The 23,086-nt window shown below is 38.1% G+C and overlaps 2 protein-coding genes across 3 annotated transcripts; both read right to left on the bottom strand.

Moving 5' to 3' along the window:
• Positions 1–189: 189 nt before the first annotated feature.
• Positions 190–4,704, bottom strand: LOC307131475 (aldose reductase-related protein 2). Of its 2 annotated transcripts, XM_079825143.1 has the most exons (10): positions 4,449–4,704; positions 3,711–3,881; positions 3,498–3,614; positions 3,062–3,139; positions 2,869–2,985; positions 2,394–2,506; positions 2,116–2,203; positions 1,926–2,009; positions 795–877; positions 190–371 (listed from the first exon to the last, which is right to left on the bottom strand). In XM_079825143.1, the coding sequence occupies exons 1-10, from the start codon at positions 4,536–4,538 to the stop codon at positions 338–340; spliced, it is 975 nt and encodes a 324-aa protein (XP_079681269.1). In that variant the 5' UTR covers positions 4,539–4,704; the 3' UTR covers positions 190–337. The 2 variants fall into 2 exon arrangements, with proteins under 2 accessions (XP_079681269.1, XP_079681270.1); XM_079825144.1 differs by lacking the exon at positions 2,869–2,985 and having other exon boundaries at positions 4,449–4,674.
• Positions 4,705–11,051: 6,347 nt separating this feature from the next.
• tat (tyrosine aminotransferase) lies at positions 11,052–22,544 on the bottom strand. The gene is made up of 12 exons (XM_079825330.1): positions 22,424–22,544; positions 18,588–18,884; positions 18,312–18,416; positions 18,119–18,186; positions 17,784–17,942; positions 16,677–16,815; positions 16,523–16,575; positions 13,515–13,667; positions 13,307–13,435; positions 13,139–13,222; positions 11,883–11,981; positions 11,052–11,766 (listed from the first exon to the last, which is right to left on the bottom strand). The coding sequence occupies exons 2-12, from the start codon at positions 18,847–18,849 to the stop codon at positions 11,626–11,628; spliced, it is 1,392 nt and encodes a 463-aa protein (XP_079681456.1). The 5' UTR covers positions 18,850–18,884; positions 22,424–22,544; the 3' UTR covers positions 11,052–11,625.
• Positions 22,545–23,086: the final 542 nt, after the last annotated feature.

Here is a 23,086-nt window from a genome sequence, read left to right as displayed (position 1 = left end):
CTTTTGAATAGTAATAACCACAATATTACTGTTTTTACAGCATTTTAGATCAAATGATTGCAGCTTTGGTGAGCATAAGAGACTTCTATCAAAAATATATTAAAAAATCTTACCGGCCCCAAACTTTTAAACAGTAGTGTATGTCTTTAACCTAATGAAGTTACAGTAATGACACCTGTGAGTGCTTTTCAAAAACATTTTATTCCATTGCCTTGAAATGTCGTAGTTTATCTATGCACATATGAATACCTGAACCTAACAATCAAAAACAGTATCTTCTTCACTCCAACCTCCAGAAGTCCTTGGTCATTTTTCTCTAGCCAAGACTAACAGCATTTCACTTGAAGGGGTAGAAGGGATGTGGTTCCAATCTGAGGAGCAACAACACCATCCAGTTAACTGATCGCTAGCTATGTTTGTTTTTACAGTATTTAGTAAGTATACAGTTCACATTTTGTGAATTCTCTGTATGAACAAAACACCCACATTATCTACTATTTGACAAAATGCAGTATGCTACGGTAACTGCATACCATATTGCATCCCACAATGCAATTCATTTAATATGACCTTGCATTTCCAAAATAATCGTTTGTAAGGAATATTAGCTGCATTTTTAACATCTTCAATTCTTTCATAAATTAAGACATTTTCATACAAAATTGCTTAAATGCAAAATAAAAGTTGTTATTTTTTAAACTTACACTACTGCGCAGCTACTGTTGGAAGTGTTTACAGTTGCATGTGCTTTTTACATACTATTTTCTTAAGAATTGAATACCAAATTTTCTTACTGAGTAATGATGCAGGCCCTCCAGCCTCGATTCAGAGACCTTAGAGCAGTCATGTCCTCTTCATCCAGAGTGAAATCAAAGATCTGCACTCAGACACATAGCGATAATAGTTATAATAGTAAATTGTTTTACAGTATTTAAAAATACCCGCAGTTTGATCAAAATGTGACTGGAAAATGTACAAGAAATTTTTATTAGGTCTACTGTTTGTAACTTAATATTTTGCTTGGATGAAAGCTTAAAGGGATAGTTCACCCAAATACGAAAATTTGATGTTTTTCTGCTTACCCCTAAGGCATTCAAGATGTAAGTGTCTTTGTTTCTTGAGTAGAACACAAATGAAGATTTTTAACTCCAACCGTTGCTGTGTGTTACTCATATAATGCTTGTCAATGGGGTCTAATTCTATAAGAGTAAAAAAAACATGGACAGACAACTTCAAATTAAACCCCACGGCTCGTGACGACACATTGATGTCTTAAGACATGAAACGATCAGTTTCTGAGAGAAACCGAACGGTATTTATGCAATTAATTTCACCTCAGACGAATGCTTCAGCTCTCCAGACTGCCATCACATCCTGTCAGTGAGGACAAATAGCAGCCGGGTCATAGAAATGTATACGTAGATTTCTCATTCGAACGATCCACGCAGGCACCAATGAGGAATCTATGTATATATCTATGACCCAGCTGCTATTTGACCTCACTGACAGGAAGTGATGGCAATCTGGAGAGCTGATGACATTCGTCTGATATGAGGTGAAATTAATTGCATACATACCGTTCGGTTTCTCTCAGAAACCGATCGTTTCGTGTCTTAAGACATCAATGTGTCGTCACGAGCCGCGGGTTTAATTTGAAGTTGTCTGTCCATGTTTTTTTTACTCTTATAGAATTAGACCCCATTGACAAGCATTATATGAGTGATACACAGCAACGGTTGAAGTTAAAAATCTTCATTTGTGTTCTACTGAAGAAACGAAGACACCTACATCTTGGATGCCTTAGGGGTAAGCAGAAAAACATCACATTTTCGTTTTTGAGTGAACTATCCCTTTAAGGTAACAGCTGACATTAGGATAATTAATGTTATGTAATATTGGAATAAATGGAATATTCGGACGTTTACCTTTGTGTTCTCCAAAATGTGGTGGGGTTTCATGCTCTTCGGGATCACTACAATGTTTTGCTGAACGTGATACCTCAACAGAACCTGCAGGACAATCGGATCCAACATTAAAACACAAAAAGAGAAAAGTGGATAATGATACGATGTGATGCGATATAATATGATAATTGTAATCATAGAAAGGTAGGACCTGTGCAGTGGTCCGTCTGTGCTTCTTGGCAATATCCCCGACAACAGAATCTTCCAGTAATGTCATGGGATCTGTATCTCCTGTTTGGCTGCAGAGGTAAGGAAATGAAAAAAAAAAATTGTATAAAATATCATCTGACGTTTAGGTTATATAACCCATGAGAAAAGTTTTTTTAGTGAACTCATCTGTCATTCCCAACTTTCTCACGCGGTTTTGATGAGATTTGAAGCTTATTTATTTTGAAAATGTCTTTGTACTCTTACATAGTTTAAACTTACAATTCTAAAGGTCTCCCAGGTGAGCCAAATGGACTGTGTGCTGTTAAAGCAATGTTCTTAGACTTACAGTAGTCAATCAATTCAGACTGAACCAGGTAAGGATGGAGCTCTACCTGTAGATACACAAATAGCTATTTACAATGTTGTTAACATCAATTATCTTATATAGACCTCTATGATATAGACTGAATATATCTCATTTCACACCAGGTCGGAATTCCTACTTGTAAAAAGCGTCCAGGTCCTCTTAAAACTCGTAATTATAACTTGTAAGCTCCGAGTCCGACGCACGTGTACCACGTGAAGCTGACATGACTACAGCAGATTCTTTTTGTGTTGAACTTGATAGTGTTGCCATATAAAAGCATAATTTTGCGTCCGAGCCTGAGGACACGAACATCTCCAAGTAGAATGCCATGTGACATGGCGTGAACCCAAACCTAATGTCTACAACTTGGTAAACAATATGATGCACCTGATTAACAGCAGGTGGGATTTTGGCTACATGTAGCAATCTCTCTAGTTGCTCGATTGTGAAGTTAGACACACCGATACTTTTCACCTTTCCTGTGGCTTTTAGAGCTTCCATTCCCTGAAACAGACGGCAACACACTTTTAAAGACCTTGACATCATTAGCAACATATACATGTTGAGTGTTAGCTATTACCTTCCAGACATCAACATAGTCTATGTCAGTTGTGAGAACCTTTCCATCCCTTTCTGGAAAAAGCTCATCGCCAACTTTCTGTAAGTTAATATAAAGCAAACAATTAGTATACTGTAACTTGAATAGGCCTACAAGAAATACATTTCATTTGTAGATTAAAAACAGTAACTGGTGCTTTTTTTATATATATATAACTAAGAAACTGAACACTAGCAAGCAAACTAAGGCTAATAAGATTTATGTTGATATTGTTATTTATGCAGAGAAGTAAAAGGAGGCTATATGGGCACTTAAATGGATTAATGACATTTATTTTATCTATCTATTTATTTATTTACATAAATAATTCACGTTTATTAAATTAATCAAAATTATTTAAATTATTTTTAAGTTGGACTTTTCCAAAGAATTTTGAGGTCACTGATCCTTGTATTACCTTTAGCCCTACTGGAAAGTGCACTAGGTACAGGTCCAGGTAGTCTAGCTGAAGGTCATGTAAAGATTTATTTAAGCAAACTGGAATGTCTTCAGTAGCATGGTGAGTACCCCACAGCTGGAAAAGAGAGGCATCATTGTTGCATGTTTGATGTTCCTTTTGAATGTGTCTACATCAATTTCACCTTAGATCACCAACATAACTCGAACTCACTTTACTGACTATGAACATGTCTTGGCGTCTGATGATGCCCTGCTGTATCTTGGACTGGATGGCCTTCCCCACCTCTGTCTCACTCCCGTAGCTGTAGGCTGTATCTATATGCCGATATCCAGCAGCGATCGCTGCCTCAGCTGCCCTTTGACACATATCTGGGCCAGTGGTCTGTTCACCATGTTGTAAAACATTAAAGCATTGCTAGTTTCTGTTGCATAAGATTATGCCATCATTACACTTTTAAAAAATTACAAGATGGCTGTCCTTTGGTCCTGAAAGAGTGCAATGCATGTTGGTAATGTATTAAGAAACAGAAATCACAAAATTAAAACAAGTAAAAATATTTTATATATATATATATATATATATATATATATCAATAATAACACACGCGCACATATATTTACACACACATATATGGGAGGTGGGGCATGTTATTGTCACCTGTCATTTAATAGAATTATTATTATTGTATATTATTATCATTAAAATCATTGAAACCAACATAAAAAAATTACAGCTAGCATTTGTGCAAGTTGTAGTTCTTGTACTTTTCAACATAACTTCCCAAAGTGACTAGCCCCTATAATGTCCCCTACCCCTATTCAGGTAAATCCGAATGTTTATCTGAGAGTCATTTAAATGTTACAAAGTCTTTTCAGATTGATCTGAATTTAACCTATATATGTATGTATATGTGGTTAGTATGAGGCCATTGTAGAAATGGAATGCTACCTCTGGCTTCCATGTTCCAAGTCCCAGTAGTGGCATCCATGTGCCATCATTTAGTTCAATCTTTCTCGGTTGTCCAGCTCTCTCCTCCATGTAAGTGCAATGAATAGCAGTAGTGGACTGACTTGTCTTTCCTGTCCTTTTCCTGTCTCTATATTTCTAGCTCATATCTTCCTCTTTGCAGCTTAAGCAGACCTGCCTTCTCTTTATCTTTGCAGTTAATCATTGAACTTGACAAGGAGTGTGTCAGGGTGTATGTGCATGTGAGTGCAGATAATTTACCACTATTGTTCCTGTATGTATGTTTCCTGAAACTACAGGCTGTTGGCACAGTTGTGAAGGTGACCTTCAGAGCTCATGTGACACTGTGTTACTTCCTCGAGATGTGTGTGTGTGTGTGTGTGTACTTGTTTAACCTACTTTGTGAGGACCAAATGTCAACATAGTATAGTAGAACCTGACATCACCTACATTGTGGGGTCCAGCAGCGGTCCCCACGAGGAGAAATGGATTAATAAACATACTAAATTGGGCTTATTTGAAAATGTAAAAATGCTAAACGTTTTCTGTAGTGGGTAAGGGATAGAGAAAATAGTTTGTACAGTATAAAAACACGTCTGTGGATAGTCCCCACAAGGATACCGAAACCTAACATCAACATCATTAATGTTAATGTTACATGCATGTGATGTGTGTGTTTGTGTGTGCAAAGATGTCAAAGTCGATACAGCTAAATTAAAATGTCAAAAAAAGTGTTCACCTTTCACCTTTAATTACCTTTTAACAAGGTATGGAAATGTATTTTTTTTTTTTTTAAAGAGCAAAGCTTTGTGTTCTGCAATTCATACATCAAACACTCGAGGGCAGCACACTGACACACAAAAGCATTTTAAAACTGCCTAAATCAGTCCTGCAGTAGATTTTGATTTGTGTAAGAAACCTTAAAGGTCCCATGGCATGAAATTTTCATTTTATGAGGTATTTCAACATTAATATGAGTTCCCGTAGCCTGAATATTGTCCCCAAGTGGATAGAAATGTTGATCGGTGTAAAACCGAGTTCTGGCTGTCTTTCTCTGCCTTTGAGAAAATGACAGCCCAGACGAGCCAATCCTGAAGTCTCCTGGTTTGACGTCCAAGCAGGAACGGTTACCTCCCTTTCCTCCACCCAGAGAATCTGGCACGCCCATGCAAACGCTCCAGAGATCATGGGTTGTGAACGAGTGAATGCTGGCAGTTTCTCAGTGTTTGGATGTACAAATGAAAACAGAAGTCTTTTTTCAGTTCCTTCTGATCTGTGATCAGTGATTTCTTATGTGTAGCTAATTATTTATTATTCGTGCACACACTGCGGCTTCTCTCTCTCCCGACAGAACGGTGTTTTCGTGTTTTCTATCTTGTGAGTCAGTGTTTTTGTACGTCCTCGTCGCGTCTATCTGTTCTTAAATGTGCATACAGTCGGGAGTTTCTGCTTAACATCGGCAGAGCCACATCTTTAGAGATAAACCTCACGCACGCCGAAGCTCGGCCTTCAACATCCCCGACCCCCAGTACTGCATCTGGCCCACAGCGGAGGAACCAAACGCGGCGTGAGATTAAGCAGAAGGGGGGTAAGCGTGAGGGTATCCGGCTAGGCTAGCCAGCTTTCCCCACAATAAACTGAATTACATTCGATTACTGCTGCTGTGTCTTTGTTTGCGCTGTGTAAGTTACTCAATGCGCGTCACTGACGCTTTTCATATGATTGGAACATATCTAGAAATAATGCTTTAATCAAACTTACTAACTCATTCATCTCGCTGTAATGGTACATTGCATGTGTTACAAAGTTGGTAGAATAATGATGAAGACGGACTCGGCGTGACTGGGACTCGTGTTTATTCAGAACTCTCAGATACAAACACAAACTCGCGCTGACAGACAGCGCTCTCACAACTCAGTAGTTACTATAAATAACTTTATTAGCAATCGCTCCGTCTCCGTGATGTCCGGTTCGCGAACGAATCATTCTTTTGAATCGGTTCTTTTTAGTGAACCGAACCAGTTTACCAAATCGGACTGAATCGTTCTAAACGGTTTGCGTCTCGAGTCAGCGCTGATCCATAATTTACTAAAGTTACTAACTTTCTGACATGAGTGACAGCCCCTCCGACTAGAAATAAACTAATAACCTGAAGTATATTCTAGTAACTACAACAGTTCACCCTGAACTGAGACATGCTGAGAGAACTGACGAGAAGTGAACTCAGATCCATCCGTCTCTCTGGCAGCAGCTCGTGCCTCGTAGACCTCGTTAAACCACGCCCCCTCATTTCAAATGCAAAGATGTCAGCCAATCACAACAGTGGGGGTTTTTACTGAAGTCTCACAGCAGACACGCCTCTTGAAACAGGGCAGTCAGCCACAGGGCAAACAGCAGTATAGACAAAATGCCTTTTATTTCTAAATTATGACATTTTATGATGAAAAAATCATACTAACAATATAAGTACACCTCAGGAAACACTATAAAATAATAGAAAAATGCCATGCCATGGGACCTTTAACAGCTTTGTCAAGCATACAGCGTTTTCTTTCAAATCCACCTGATTTTCACATCTTGTGTGTCAGAAGTGGTTAAAAAAAAAGAAGTCCCTTTGTACCCTTTTCAAAAATCCACCTCCTCACATCTATTTGTGTAGTAGGGGGGAGAGTGGGGTAAGCTGAGCCTATGTTTACTTGTGTTATCCTCTATGCATGGAAAAATGAGACAATAGTCAAATGAAAACATCAAACTTTATTTCAGGATGTCTCCTGTCAAATTAAATGATAAGAATGCAACTAAGGGCCGTGAAAATGTGGCTTCTTAAAAATAAGTGGTCTTGAGGCTCAACTTGACGTGGGGGTAAACTGACACACTGACTTTTTTTTAAGTTTAAACCTGAAAATACAGAATCACACTTTCCTTAAATTGAACTTTAAATGTAATTTTACATATAACTTTTAAGGTAAACAACATTAAAAAAAACATCAAAGTTGCAAGGAAAAATGAAGTGTTGCTCCCTTCTTGCAGTTTCCCCAGGCTTTTGAGTTTTATAGCTTCTTCAGCACATCACTTTGTGGGCAAAAAGCCACATCATTTTCCTTGAATGCAAAAGTGGGTTTCTCATTGACAGTGCTCCCCCGGATTCTTCTTAGAAATCTTGCGCTCACTTTGTGAGCATTACCGCAAGGCTCAGTGCGCGGACCGTTGCTTTTCTCCCTGTACATGCTCCCTTGGGAAATATCATTAGGAAGCATGGCGTTAGTTTTCATTGCTATGCTGACAATACTCAGCTCTATATTTCTTTGCGCCCTGGCGAAACTTACCAAGAATTCACAAGATTGACGGAATGCATAGCTGATATAAAAAATTGGATGACTAGTAATTTCCTAAAACTTAATTCTGAAAAATCTGAATTTTTAATTATTGGACAAAAAACTTCTGCACGTAGTAACATAGAATACTGTCTAACACTTGATGGCTGCTCTGTCAAGTCCTCGTCGTCAGTGAGGAACCAGGGGCCTCATTTATAAAACTTTGCGTAGGATTTGCGTCAGAAGTGGCGTACGGACGAAACGTAGGACGTGCGTACCCACAGAAATATTCGGATTTATAAAACCGTGCGCACGCACATCCTACGCAGTTTTCCCTTAATAAATCACAATCAATTCTAAATGTAGCGCAGCTTTTGCGGCTTCATGTCACGCCCATAGTTGCCCATAAATAGTCCGTGAAACGCCCACAAGTTAATATTCATCGATTGCGAAATCATGGCAAATACAGAGAGGAAATCAAAAAAACGTAACTTCACTCAATGTGAAGTAGAAATTATCGTTGGCGAGGTGGAAAAGAGGAGAAAAATATGTTTTGGAGTGACACAGTGTGGGCATTACTAATGCCAAAAAGGCACCTGAGTGGCAAAAGGTTGCAGACGCCTAAATGCTGTAGCCTCACAACCTCGGACCGTGGCCGAAAAAAAAAAAAGAAATGGTCGGACATCAAAGTCGAGGCAAAAAAGCGTCTAGCGCTCCATCGCCAGAGTGTGTCTGCCACGGATGGGGGAAAGGGGACACCGGAGCTGACCCCTCTTGATGAGAGACTGGCGGCAATTATTGGGGAATCCCTATTAATCCCTATCCCTATTCTCTGCGTGGAAATGGGAAATAGTTCAGTGCAAATGTAATTTCTTGCAGCTTTCTGAATGGCTGAGACATACGTCATATGTTATTGTATCTAAAATAAAACAAACTAAAGGCATTTGCATGAATACCATGATTCCGTAGCTGATGAAGAAATCTTTACTATGAAAACAACTTTCCCCAGTGGACAATTAATACATCTATCTATCTATTTATCTATATATCTCCCTAATTATCTATCTGTCTATCTAATTGCATCTATATCTGCTCCGCCAGACGGACACATTGACGAGAATATCAGTTTTGTACATTATTTCGTTCTGTTTACCATATTATTTATGAGGATGAATTGTATAACATGCCAATATTATTATTTTTTTTCGTTTTGATTTTGTTTGTTTTACACTGCAGATCGATCAAACGGGTGTTCGTGTAGGCTGTTAATTGTAATACTTGCTTTGTGAAGTCTTCATGTTATTTATGAGAGGCAGTATTGCCATTTCTTTTACACAACGGTCAACAGTTTCACACACTTTCACGTGTTTCTTCCATCTGCCGACGGTGTCACCATTTCTCATTTCACCCATTTTTGTGCGTACGCCTGGGTCAGAGCTTGCGTGAAGGACCGCACATTTTCCCGTCAAGTTTGCTTTTTATAAATACCAATTATTGCGTAGAGAGTGGCGTACGCCTTCTTTTGTGCGTACGCAACGTTTATAAATGAGGCCCCTGGGTGTGCTCTTTGATACCAATCTTTCTTTTGAAAGCCACATTTCTAGCATCTGTAAAACTGCATTTTTCCATCTTAAAAATATATCTAAATTACGGCACATGCTTTCAGTGCAAAATGCTGAACAGTTAGTTAATGCGTACTTGTCCTCAAGTGTAGATTATTGTAATGCTCTACTGGGTGGTTGCCCTGCTCGCTTAGTAAATAAACTGCAGCTTCTCCAAAACGCAGCAGCTAGAATTCTTTCTAGAACCAATAAGTATGACCATATTAGCCCAGTTCTGTCAACACTGCATTGGCTCCCTATTAAAAATCGTATTTTAAAATCTTGCTTATTACTTACAAAGCACTAAATGGTTTAGCTCCCCAGTACATGAGCTCTTAACGCATTGTACTCCATCACGTCTATTCCGGTTTTAAAATTCTGGCCAGTTGATAATGCCTAGAATCAAAATCAACTGCTGGCGGTCGATCATTTTCCTATTTAGCACCTAAACTTTGAAACAGTCTTCCTAGCATTGTTCAGGAAGCAGACATACTCTGTCAGTTTAAAAAACACATCTCTTTACTATGGCATACAAATAGAACATTATCAATTTCTATTATTCAAATCAATTGATTGTTAGGCTGCATTAACTAGGTCTGCCGGAACCGGGAACACTTCCCATAACACCTGATGTACTCGTTGGCATGGCGCTAGCAACGCCAAGGTCATGGGTTCGATTCCCAGGGAAAGCAAGAACTGACAAAATGTAAAAATGTGTACCTTGAATGCAATGTAAGTCGCTTTGGATAAAAGCGTCTGCCAAAATGCATAATGTAAATGTAGTCTCTCTGTTTATCCCGAGGCTTACTGTAGTCTGTCGAATCCAGATCAGATGGTGGATCTGCGCCTGGACATGACCACCACAACGCAGCCCTGAACTGTCGGCAGAGACCTTGTCAACTAGACTGTACCTTCCCCCTCTGCACAGATAAAAATCTACAGTCTATGATAAAAACACATATGCACACATACTGTACATATTCGATTCAAACGTGCTTGACTATAGGCTGAACACATAATGCTTGCATAGGCCTACAAGCCGCTGCCATTTTCAAGGACTCGCCTTTTTAGGGGTTTGCGCTGGGATGATTAAAGTTAACTATAACAGTCACCAACCAACAGATCTGTGATGTCTGATTCGCTACTCATACTCAGGAATGCCATCAACCTACCTGCTAAACCCTTCTCGTTCCAGTCGAGGACAGGGATGTTGTTTCTGTCTGCCAATTCCAATGCAGGTTCACAGCATTTTTTGGGGGTAAGGCCACTGGTCAACCAGCTTCTTAATATGGTCTACAAGCTCCTTCTATACCTGCTCTGTGAAGACCCTCTTTGCCTCTGCTGTTCCACTGTACCCTAAGGTTTTCATTTACTTTCCCTCCTTCTTTCTAATATTTCTACGTACGGCTGACCTGTCAATATTTTTTTTCTTTCCCACAGCTCTGATGGATTTTCCACCCTTTGAGTCTGTTAGTCTTCCTCTTATAATTTCTTGGCATATCTTTTCTACAATGTTTAAAATATGAAAAACCAAACCAGTTGTGTAATACTACACTGATATTTTTGTTTTTACTTAAAAACTTTAACTTAACTTCAGTGCCTCATGGTGGGGTACGTTGAACCGCTGGCTGAGTTTTCCACACTTTGCATCAATAAGACAATACAAATTTTGCTCTTTAAAGAACTCATAAGATACAATTTTATTTACATAATTGTTGAGGTGTAACAATTGAAAACAAAAATCTAAAAAACATTATAAGTGCCATATATATGTCATTTGGACTCTCAGAGTGGTTGAGCATGCAAATTAAACATATGCACTACAAACTGTTCTATTCCTAAAACATCACATATAGGATAAATACTTCACATCATGCAGGTTACACACGAAATTACTTTATGGTTTGGTCACAAGGCTTCCCAAACCACAATGTCTGTTACAGTGTAAGAAAAGAGACTACAATATTTTATAATGATGGAACAATATTCATACAATAACCCCCAAACCACCCACCCCTACCCTATGTATTACTAGCACATATAAAAAAAATCTATAAATATGTTGCTTGCATAGATATTTGGGTTTCTTCAAAAGAAAAATATTCAATTGTCACATGTAATACACATAATTGTGTCCTCTCTTTTAACAATTTCATTCATTTTGCACCTTTGGACACCAGCTTATTCTTTATTCTTTTGACCTTTCTTATCCTCTTCTGACCTTTTGTTCTCTGTCTCTTTTTTTCACTGGTCCAGTTCATGGCTGTCTTGGCTGCGGGGTCGGTAGTGACGTGAGCAGAATTCTCTGATCCGAATGCATGCCTCAATCATCATCTCCTCTGGGACTGTTACTACAATTCGGAAGAAATCTGGATATTCAAAGGCCTGCAGAGAGAAACAACATGGGTGTCATGATTTAAATACAAAAAGGGTGGAATCAAGCTTTGTTCAGACGATAAATTAAAATGAAAAAAGGTAAGATTGGGGGATGAATAATTCACCGTAGCGGGCAAACAGAACACAGATTGCTCAGTGACCAGCCGTTCAGTGAACTCCACATCATTCTGGAATTCTGGGAAATGTTCCATCTCGATCCCCACCTGAGAATGAGCCAGCATAAAAAAACATTTAACCTCCTGCTAACTTGCTACTTTGCACTCTTTGCAAACATGCTCACTTCTTAATATGGTCGTCCCGATGAGCAAATGTGCCAAGTATGATTGAGTGTCTATCAGGCCATTTAAAGGGATAGTTAACCCCAAAATGAAAGTTCTGACATTATTTACATTATTTTAAGCACCACTGAAGTATTAAAACAAATTGCAGAAGATGAATCATTATTTTGAGTCTGATCTTTTCATCGAATCTGTCAATCCAGCCCACAAAACCAGTCTGAATGATCTGTTTATGAATCAAACGGACCCGGTCAACAAGTTCAACTCATTGACGTGATCCGGGCACAAAGTTTACAGTCTGCATCAAATAAACATTCACCCAACTTCATTTTCTAAATGCGTGTTATTGATCTTATTGTGAATGATTACATGGATTTCATTTCTCTTTCTTTTTATTTGTTTGGACCAGCCGGATTTCTCCAATCATTTAGTCTGCTTAAACCCCGGCCATTTTCTTGCATTCAGACATGCCTCCATCCAATCAACAACCGATGCATCTTGTTCGATAATCACTCGGATGTGCATCAAAATACAGAAGAAATGATCTCTCGCTACTTTATCATGACTTCATTAGAGAGGAAGGTTAACTTAACTTTGTGGGGCAGTCGTGGCCTAATGGTTAGATAGTCAGAATGATAAGCCGAAGGTTGCGGGTTCGATTTTCAATCTTGGCAGGAAAGGCCCTTGACAGGAGATGCCCCTGAGCAAGGCACCTAACCCCCAATCACTCCCTGGCCGCCACAGCAAAATGGCTGTCCACTGTTTGGTGTGTGTGTTCACGGTTTGCAGTGTGTGTGTGTTTGCACTTGAATGTGTTAAATGCAGAGGACAAATTCTGAGTACTTGGCCGTCACATGTCACTTTTTATATTTCAGTACCACTTTAATTACATTTGTGTGTGTGTGTGTGTGTGTGTGTGTGTGTTATTTTGAAGCCGGAAAATGATAAAGTTGAGTAAATGATAACAGAATTTTAACTTTTGATTAAATCCCTTTAGTTTAAGTTTATAAACAATGATGCTTCATTTTCATCCACTCTTAACTTCAAGCAGCCTTGTGTATTATGCAGGAAATTACACTCACCATAATGTACATGGCTCCTGATGGCATCACTGGATTCAGCCCGGGAACAGTGGACAACTCTGAGAAACATATCTCAGAGTTTGACTGAAGAGAATCATAAAAAAGCGTGTTATTGTGAGAGTCAGATGCCGAATCTAGCTTTTCTCTCTGAAGCTCTACTATTCTCACCTTGAGGAAACTGATTGTGCTTTGGTAGAACTCTGGTGGCGTGTCATTCAAAATGGTCTCTAATGCTCCCTGAACCACAGTACAGGGTCCTAAAATGCGTTGGCTTAGTTTCACAAGACCCTCTCGAATCTAGAGTGAGCATAAGCATTATTGGTATTTTGTGTGTGTGTATTTCATTATCTATTTCAGGTGAAAGGCTAATACTTACTCCAGTTCCAAATATGTTGTTACGATCATGGATGAGGATCCAGCCCATCCTCCAGCCAGGCACCAACCAGCGCTTGGCCAGACCTCCACAGGATAGGATGGGCACGTCGCTGCTGAGAGGTGCCAAAGACCGAAAATCACAGCCAGAGAAAACCTGCAGAATGACAGATATGTCTCAGCCAACTCATTACAACATTGTAAATAGCAATATTGTTCTTAAAATTATTGTAATATAATATACATTCTCTATAATTTGCAAGATACAGTAGATGATATTCTATCAAAACTTTGGTGTCAGTCAGATTTTTGAAATAAGTCTCTTATGCTCACCAATGCTGCATTTATTTGATTAAAAATGTAATAAAAGATTTGTATTAAAAAAAACTGTAATACTGTGTCATCACTCCAGTCTTCAGTAGTTACATGATCCTTCAGAAATCATTCTAATATGCTAATTTGGTGCAAAAGAAAACATTTCTTATTATTATCAATATTGAACAGTACTTAAAGGGATAGTTCACCCAAAAACTAAAAGTTTTTCTGCTTCCCCTTCAAGGCATCCAAGATGTAGGTGTCTTTGTTTCTTCAGTAGAACACAAATTAATATTTTTAACTCCAACCGTTGCCGTCTGTCAGTCGTATAATACATGTGAATGGGGTCCAATTCTATTAGAGTTCAAAAAACATGCACAGACAACTTCAAATTAAACCCTGCGGCTCGTGACGACACATTGATGTCTTAAGATACGAAATGATCGGTTTCTGCGAGAAACCGAACAGTATTTATGATATTATTTCACCTCATATCAGACGAATGTCATCAGCTCTCCAGACCGCCATAACTTCCTGCGAATAAGGTCAAAATACCAGCGCGATCATAGAAATATATATACGTAGATTCCTCATTCGACCGATCCGTGCAGGCACTAATGAAGCATCTATGTATATATCTATGATCGCGCTGGTATTTTGACCTTATTCGCAGGAAGTTATGGCGGTCTGGAGAGCTGATGACATTCATCTGATATGAGGTGAAATAATAGCATAAATACCGTTCGGTTTCGTGTCTTAAGACATCAATGTGTCATCACGAGCCGCAGGGTTTTATTTGAAGTTGTCTGTGCATTTTTTTTTTTTTACTCTAATAGAATTGGACCCCATTCACATGCATTATACGGCTGACAGACGGCAATGGTTGGAGTTAAAAATCTTCATTTGTGTTCTACTGAGGAAACAAAGACACCTACATCTTGGATGCCCTGGGGGTAAGCAGAAAAACATCAAATTTTCGTTTTTGGGTGACCTATCCCTTTAATATGTTTGTAGAAAACCATGATAAATGTTTTAGGATTCTTCGATGAACAGGAAGTTTCAAATGCATACATTTCTTTAAAAAAAATATCTTGCAGACACCAAACTTTTGAACAGTAATGTAAATATATATATACTTTACTCTTTTGGGCTATAGACCATTGTAAATCTAACAGTATATATTTCTAGAATCTTCTGCATGCTGTTACCACATAGAACAATAGAACACAAGTTTAGGAAGGGGTTTGAGAAAGTTACAAGGGTAGTGAGAGAGAGAGAGAGAGAGAGAGAGAGAGAGAGAGAGAGAGAGAGAGAGAGAGAGAGAGAGAGAGAGTTCCTTATAGCTGTTTTGCGGTCGACCACATGGCTCTAATTACGATTATGGCTTTATGTCTCGGAGATGGATCCGCCCCATCTCCCATTGGCTACAGGGGTTTTCAAACTTTATGATGCCAAGGACCACCAAATATGAGGGACCCCCTTCCTAAAATCTATGTTTAAAAAAGATTGAAACTGTTTGATAAATAGTAAGTGTGACATTATAAATACAACATATTGTTTCCCAACTTAAATTGGCTATACTTGATGTTGGATGTATAAACATGAAGAAGAACATTTTCAGTTAAAAATTATTTGTATAAGCAACTTTAAGAATAAATGTATGTAAGCAGCGTACGTACTGCGTTAAGAATACTGCCTTACAACCCCAGTGAGCAAGATAAAGGGGACTATAATGAGAACAACTCACTAAAGATACAAAGCTAACATATACAATTCTGGAAAGTATGTATACGGCAAGAAATGAGAGAAACGTTTAGAAATGAAACTTTATCCATTTTTGCTTTGTCTTTTTATTCTCTGAAATTTTCTGGGGACCCCTTAGAACCTTCTGGAGGACCCCTGGAGACCCCAGTTTGAAAACCCCTGGGCTAAGATACTGTAATTTGCGTATTACATAAGCTCAAACGTATAAGTATGTTTTGTTGCTGTTGTTTTTAACAGGGTCCAGGCAGCGAGGCCACATGGGGTGCTCAGTACTGTACCAGATGGCGCTCAAAAGCACATTCCCCTTCCTCTGTCTACCTTCTACACCGCCTCTAATACATCATCTTCATGCATGTTCTAACCACAAACACATGCGATGAAAAATGCATAGTCATTGAGGTGATGATCCTGATACTAAGCTGAAAAGGCACCATTCTCCACATTACAAAAAGTCTCTCTTGGCCACTACTGTGAGTTGTGGACCTGTTTCCCCCAGCTCTACCTCAGCTGTCCTTCATGACCTAAAGCCCAAAATGCTGTCAGGCTTCCATTCACCACACACAACTCTAATCACTCCAATGCTGATGTGGTCTCCACTGCTGGACAGGAAAATGCACGCTACCCAACACTACAGTTGCAGTACACTAAAACGGTTCCAAATGGGGTTTTCACAGTAATGCCAGTAATGCTTTAATGGAGTGTACTAAAAGTTGTTATGGTGGAAAAGTGTCTTGCCAGTAAGCCAGACAAGTAATTTAACAGGGGTCATATGTGAGCTTAGAGTGCGAACTCCATAAAAGTCCACTGTGAGAAGATCTTAGGTCTACTTGACCTTTGAGTACCTCATCAAAGATGCTTGAAAGAGCTTGGAAAATAAAGAGTTCTAAGAAATGCATCATCATGCACGTGTTTTCGTATTCATTGTGAGCTCACCATGTCTCCATAGATCTCATCAGCAAGGATAGGGATGCAGTATCTTGACGCCACTAGGCCACACAGAATATTAGACGATTAACATCCTGGAATTTTTCTTTCTGAGATGCACATTCTTCAAATATGATTTGATTGAGTAAATCAGTGCATTCACCGGAAAGGATCTTATGCTGGTGTTCTTTGGAGAACACTGAGCCACACGGATTGGATGGGTTGTTGATGATCAGGCAGGCTGTTTTGTCATCAATCATGCTTTCCAAGTGCTGAAGATCAATCTCCCAGGACTTCTCCGGCTAAAGGATCAAAAGATCAACTGACGTTAGAAAGAAACTCATCTTAGGCGTGACACAGTCATCGCTACTGACAATAGGTATTGTAGAAACATAGAAATGGATAAAAGGAATTATATAAGCACTAAAGAATATCAAAATTATATTAAATTCAATAAAAATGCATCCCTATTGCTTAATATAAACAAATAAAATTATTCCTACCTGAATTGTGTTAGGATCTATCATTTATTTTTCAAGTAAACATTATAATCATTTATCTATAATGTATACATTAAAGCCTACAGATCAACAGTGGTATTATTGAGCTAGAACGCTCTGTGTTATTTGCATGTGCGTGTGTGTGACGTATATGTTGTTTTCATTTATCAGTCCCAGATGTGCACTATATAGGAATGACACAGCATTTTCCCCCATCCTGCTCCACAAACCGACCAATAGTATTTCATGCCCCATCTCACGCCCTCTCATCTCATATGTTTGTACACTAAATGCATTTCTTACTTAGTATTTTTGTCTTGTTTCCAGTCCAAATATCTATAAATTATTAAATCAAGATGTACTAGATAAGTAAAATAGCATAAGATAGTGTCTTGTTTTCTAAATTAAGAGTTTTTGCTTAAAACAAGCAAAAGTATCTTATTTCAAACAGAAACAAGATTATTTTTCTTACCCTATTGTCAGATCATTTTGCTGGGTTTAAGCAAAAACCCACTTAATTTTGAAAACAAGACATATTGTCATTTTACTTGTCTAGTAAATGCTTCTTGATTTAGGAATTGTTTGATATTTGGACTGGAAACAAGACAAAAATTCTAAGTACGAATAGCATTTTTTTTTGCAGTGAGCTGAAATTGCATATTTCCCCCGAATGTTGCGATGACAGAAAGGTCCTTCTAAAACAGTCTCTCGTTACATTTTCAGACTACATGTTCACCTGATGATGGACTTTGTCTGTGTGATTTACTCACCAGCAGATTGTAGTGCTTCACTTGGATGCCCAAAGACACTGCCAGTGTCTTATAGAGGGAGAATCCAGGACGTGGAACTAAGATATTGTCCCCTGGGTTACATAACACGCTGATGGCCAACTCTATAGCCTGGCTACAGCCACTGGCTAAGATCACATCCTGCAGATTTATATATATATTATTAAAAACTCATGAATATTTACTCTTCATCTATTTACAAAAACATTATATGAAAACTATATAAATATTCTGTAGCTATGAAATATCTGTATTTTGGAATAAAATGTACTGATAAACATCTAAATGACAAAATAATCATGATGGATGTGACGCACTTTGCCTTCCAGCGGAGCTTCTGGACAGCTGTAGAAGTTTGCAACTGCGTCTCTGCTCTTTTGGTAACCTGTCAATGTTATTCAGAATGCTGAGATTATGCGCAAAGCATAATAATCTTTTTATCAGAATGAAGCATGATGGAAATATAATGTTGTATACCAAAATCAGCAATTCAATTACAAAAAAACTTACCAACTGAGGGAGCATAGCCATTGAATTTGTGAGAGTCAATGGCCTCTTTCACTGCTTGCAAAACAGTGTCATCTGTTGGCAAGTTCCCAAACACAGTAGGGTCACCTGGAGGAAAAGCAGGTTCAAAACATTTAAAGCCATAAAAATCAAAAAGCATGGTAAAATAATAAATACAATTTTAAAAACGAAATATTGACAAAATATGGTTAAAAGTTTTAAATTAACCGAATATAGAAATCACACCATGGATGTATTTGTAGTTGACATATAACTCACCGATAGATAAAGCAATCATGGGTTTCTCGGGGTTGGGAGTGAGTTTCATCCCATCCACTATGGCTCGGATGGGGTTGAGTGTTTTCTTGGACATCTCTGAGGGTCTGACGTTCCATCTCGGCCGGTTGCTCTTCAGTTTGGCTGGGTTAACACTCACATTAGTCCGCACGCTCACATGATGCACACCGTTCCCCTTTAACTTCCCGGTCGTACTGTGGAAGCAATCGTTCTGTGCTTCGTTCATTTTCACCACAAAAGACATTTTCTTGGTCTATGCACGTTTGAGAAAGATGATGCCTAAGGAATGAAAAAAGATGACATTGAAAGAGTAGCCTAAAATATTTTTACGAATTTTACGTTATTGGCCTATGGGTTTCGGACCAGTGGCGGTTCTAGGGGGGTGGCCAGGGGGGCCGGTGCCCCCGTGTCAACAAGCCTGGCCCCCCCTCTGGCCCCCGTAAATTTGGAATCACATCGCACCAAACAATGTTCTGAAACTGGTTGCAATGTGCGTTTTTTGCTGTGGCGGTGTGTGATGAAAAGAGCACTTTATTGTGTCATAACCAATAACCAATGCAGAGAAGCAATGAGGAGGCTGCTCGCTGTGGCGCGCAAGTGATGTCTGTTTATGAATGATTCGTCACTCAGTCTGCATTCGCTCAAATAGTTGTAAAACGCGGGCTATAGCGGTTGCTACGCTCTTGATTATAGATAAAATAAGCTCTCTTTATACACGTTGTGTTGAATGTAACTGCACCCTTACGCAGCAGTGATAGCTACTGGAGATTAATTTTACTGACTTGACGACTTTGAATTCCATTCAGTCATTTCGTTCATTTACTGGTAGTTAAAATATATTTTTTCAATGGCTAATTTCTCCGAACACGTCCACATATGTAATCTTTGATCATATTCCGAATTAGGAAGATGCAGCCAAAGATAAATTATGACCAACGCAATGAAAGAACCGTTCATGTGCGAATATGACAGAGATAGGCATACCCGAGAAAAGATACAGAATAATGTAATTTCAGTCTTGTTCACATATAGCGAGAAATAATATTATTTTATCCAATTGTCCAGTGTTGCTTAGAGTATTAGATGTTTGTTTTGATGTCTATGCTAACTTTGCGAAGAGTCTGCTAACAGAGAACAGGTAGGCTACAAAACATGTAAAATAAATGGTTTAGTTTTACTTTTATAAATTGAGCATGCATGATCATATTACAGATAGGCCTACATTACTTTTCAAATAAATACATGAACTTGAAATGATTTTACTTCACGTGTAGAGACTGCAGATCGAGTGATACAGTACATGGCCAAATAAAAGACTTTCAATAATCTGGGAATAAAATAAAGGGTTAGTTCCCCCTAAAAGAAAATAAAAACACCTAATGTAACTCACCCTCGTGTTGTTCCAAAACCTGTATTGTTAGAATGTCATTAACCAAACCATTTCAGTGCCAGAATGTCCATAAAATTCAAGATATGCGGCAGAAATGCCCCTGTTTGAGTTTTAGACTCAGAGCGTTTTTACACTGGGCACGTTTGTTGTGGTCCGCGTCAGAGCGCGTTCTACACCGCAGGCTCCCTCTCGCTCGTATCCAAGGTAAATCATCAACACTATCATCCCTTACACATGTGTTGTATTGAACTAAATACACCGTCATATGATAAAATGCATGCGCAGGTTACTTTTCTTGCGCACCCGAGTCTATCTTATAATATATAATACAGTCTTATGTATCCTGTTTATATATATATATATATATATATATATATATATATATATATATATATATATATATATATATATATATATATATATATATATATATATATATATATATATATATATATATATATATATATATATATATATATATATATATATATATATATATTAACAAAAGTACATATTTTGAATAGGCTATCATAATGTTTATAGTTATTTTATGTTTATTTCCATTTGTTTAGCTACGCATTTGTGTTGCCTCTATCCAAAAAAATACATATACAATGGTTATTAGCAGTTGTGTACTTTGTTTTTGATTCATTATTGCATTAAATATTATTATATTGGATCTAACTATAATTACCCAGTTGTGAATCATATGACCAGTGGATCGTCCGTGGGTGGCCAGAAAACATTTATTATAAACCAGCGGCTCGGTAGCGGACCACTGTCGGAAAAGTGGTGGCTGCCGCCGGTGGTCCGCTAGGAAAACGATGAGCAAAATGCCAGCGGGCCGCCGGTGGGCCGCCAACTTTGCCTCCAGTGGTCCGCCACTGGCCCGCAAGTCGTATTAGCTTGTTGCTTTCAAATTCCCATGAATCGCAGCACAGCTCGAGCGCAATTTGCGCAACCGAGCTCAGACTATCTCCTTCAGGCAGTCTCGAATTCAGTTCCCCTGAGCTCAGCTCACCCGGGTCCGCATGACAACTTTCACATTACCAATTATTCAAACTAAACTGCCAGTGTGAAAACGCCCTCACATTTACATCATGATATAGACTAAGCAACATGAGTAACGAGTGCAATATCACACAAGTTCTGTTTTTCTACCCAGAATAGCATGAGTGCAAATGCGATAGGCCTACTGATCTTATACAACAGTTTAATAAAATAAATAAGTTAATATTGTGTTCAACATAAGAAAGTCCTATTTGGAACGACATGGGGGTGAGTAAATGGTGATAGAATTTTCAGGTGAACTACCTAATTATCTACTGGTTAAGATAAATGTTAACGTGTGCCCCCTAAAAGCACAAGTGGCCCCTGCCCGGCCCCCATAGTTACCGTGGTCTAGAACCGCCACTGTTTCGGACTGATGTCAAAAAGGGTTGAATTTTATTTCATGTTATTATTATTATTAGAATATATATTTATTTAGGCTACACTGCAAAAAAAAAAAAAAAAAAAAACTTAGTTGCCTATTTTTAAATTGTTTTCCAATCCAAATATCAAATAATTCTTAATAGGCTAAGTAAAATTAAACATTTTCTTGTTTTCTGGGTGGAAAAATCTAAATGAAGTGAGTTTTTGAAGTGAGCTTAAAACAAGCTAAATTATCTGCTGGGCTAAGAAAAATAATCTTGTTTCTGGTTGGGACAGAACAGTGTTTTGAGTGTTTTAGTAAAGTAAATCGCTCGCGAGCAAATCGTCTGAGGTAACCATAGCAACAGTATAAAATCATTATCGGATGGTAGCCTATATTTGCAAAAGTACTTAAGTCACTTTATTAGTTTAGGTTTACACCTTACAAATGTATTACAAAAGCTTTTAGAGTTTTGCTAAAAATAAAAAAAAATTCGATTAAAAATCATTATCGGATGGTAGCCTATATTTGCAAAAGTACTTAAGTCACTTTATTAGTTTAGGTTTAGGCTACACCTTACAAATGTATTAAAAAAGCTTTTAGAGTTTTGCTAAAAAAAAAAAAATTCGATTTAAAATCATTATCGGATGGTAGTGACATTTACTGACATAATGACATTTACAGACATCATTTTAGGCTACTTACAGAAATAAGACAAACACCACCATACAATTATGAAAGATGGCAGGCAATTATAGCTAATATGACAAAATACTTTTCTAAATAATCTGATTAATATATGACTGCAGAATTGTAATAGCCTATTGTCTAATATTCACCAATGGTGTGTGACACAAATCTAAAATAGCAAAAAACTATTTATGATAAATGATTCATTTCTATTTAAAATAATTATGCAATTTTTCCCCCCAAAAATAAATATTTAAAACACCCGAATAGGCCTATGTTTAAAATCAACACAGGCCTACATAACTTAAAATGTAACATAAATACCTTATTAAGCAGCTTTTTATAAAAATAAAATCACGCTCCAATGGCTGGGAATGAGGTAAATAGGTAAATATGTGCATAGATTGATTCATAGACCGAATATATACAGAACCCCCAAATGGGTGTTGAACCTTGCCCATATTTTCATTGGTGGAAACTGAGGGCCGTCCAAAACTCCCCCGTTACATCATAAGTCTAAAATACTGTAGTTTTGGGGTTTAACCTCCTCCTCTTTCTAGAAGCTGCGGGTGAGTCTGTGATGCACATGATCTATGCACGCGATCTGATCCGTAAAAGCACGAGGAGCGCAAACGCTCATGTAGACTACTCACAAAGTTATGGACTTTTTTCATTCAGATATATTACTGCCTAACTTAATATATATTTTTCAATTACTATTTTATTTGTCGCACCTGTTTCCAGGGCGCATTTATATCAATTACAATTGTGAGAAACAAAGAAGAGTTTAGGTAGTATATTTCAGAATCTCGATAATGTTCTCAGATAGGCTATCATCAAGCATCATTTGGAGAATATTCTCTACAGCTGTAATGAGAATGAAAGGGGTCTGGTCGCCACATCTGTCTTACATAAGTCAATCCCACATTTTTAGGGGGTGGAGTGGTTTTATTTGTGCCAACACTGCATCTACTGTGCCATTGTGCT

This window comes from Gobio gobio, assembly GCF_949357685.1.
Source record: "Gobio gobio genome assembly, chromosome: 9".
In the NCBI taxonomy this organism is placed as follows: Eukaryota; Metazoa; Chordata; class Actinopteri; order Cypriniformes; family Gobionidae; genus Gobio; species Gobio gobio.
This window is presented reverse-complemented; position numbering and strand designations above follow the sequence as displayed.

Bases quoted from the DNA above. Each gene is read 5' to 3' on its own strand.
- LOC307131475 (XM_079825143.1), bottom strand. From the start codon at position 4,538: ATGGAGGAGAGAGCTGGACAACCGAGAAAGATTGAACTAAATGATGGC. The intron at 3,882-4,448 runs GTAGCATTCCAT...CATGGTGAACAG, and splicing joins TTGGAACATGGAAGCCAGAG to ACCACTGGCCCAGATATGTG. The intron at 3,615-3,710 runs GTGAGTTCGAGT...TCTCTTTTCCAG, and splicing joins ACATGTTCATAGTCAGTAAA to CTGTGGGGTACTCACCATGC.
- tat (XM_079825330.1), bottom strand. From the start codon at position 18,849: ATGTCTTTTGTGGTGAAAATGAACGAAGCACAGAACGATTGCTTCCAC. The intron at 18,417-18,587 runs GTGAGTTATATG...CTTTTCCTCCAG, and splicing joins CATGATTGCTTTATCTATCG to GTGACCCTACTGTGTTTGGG. The intron at 18,187-18,311 runs GTAAGTTTTTTT...TAACATTGACAG, and splicing joins TGGCTATGCTCCCTCAGTTG to GTTACCAAAAGAGCAGAGAC.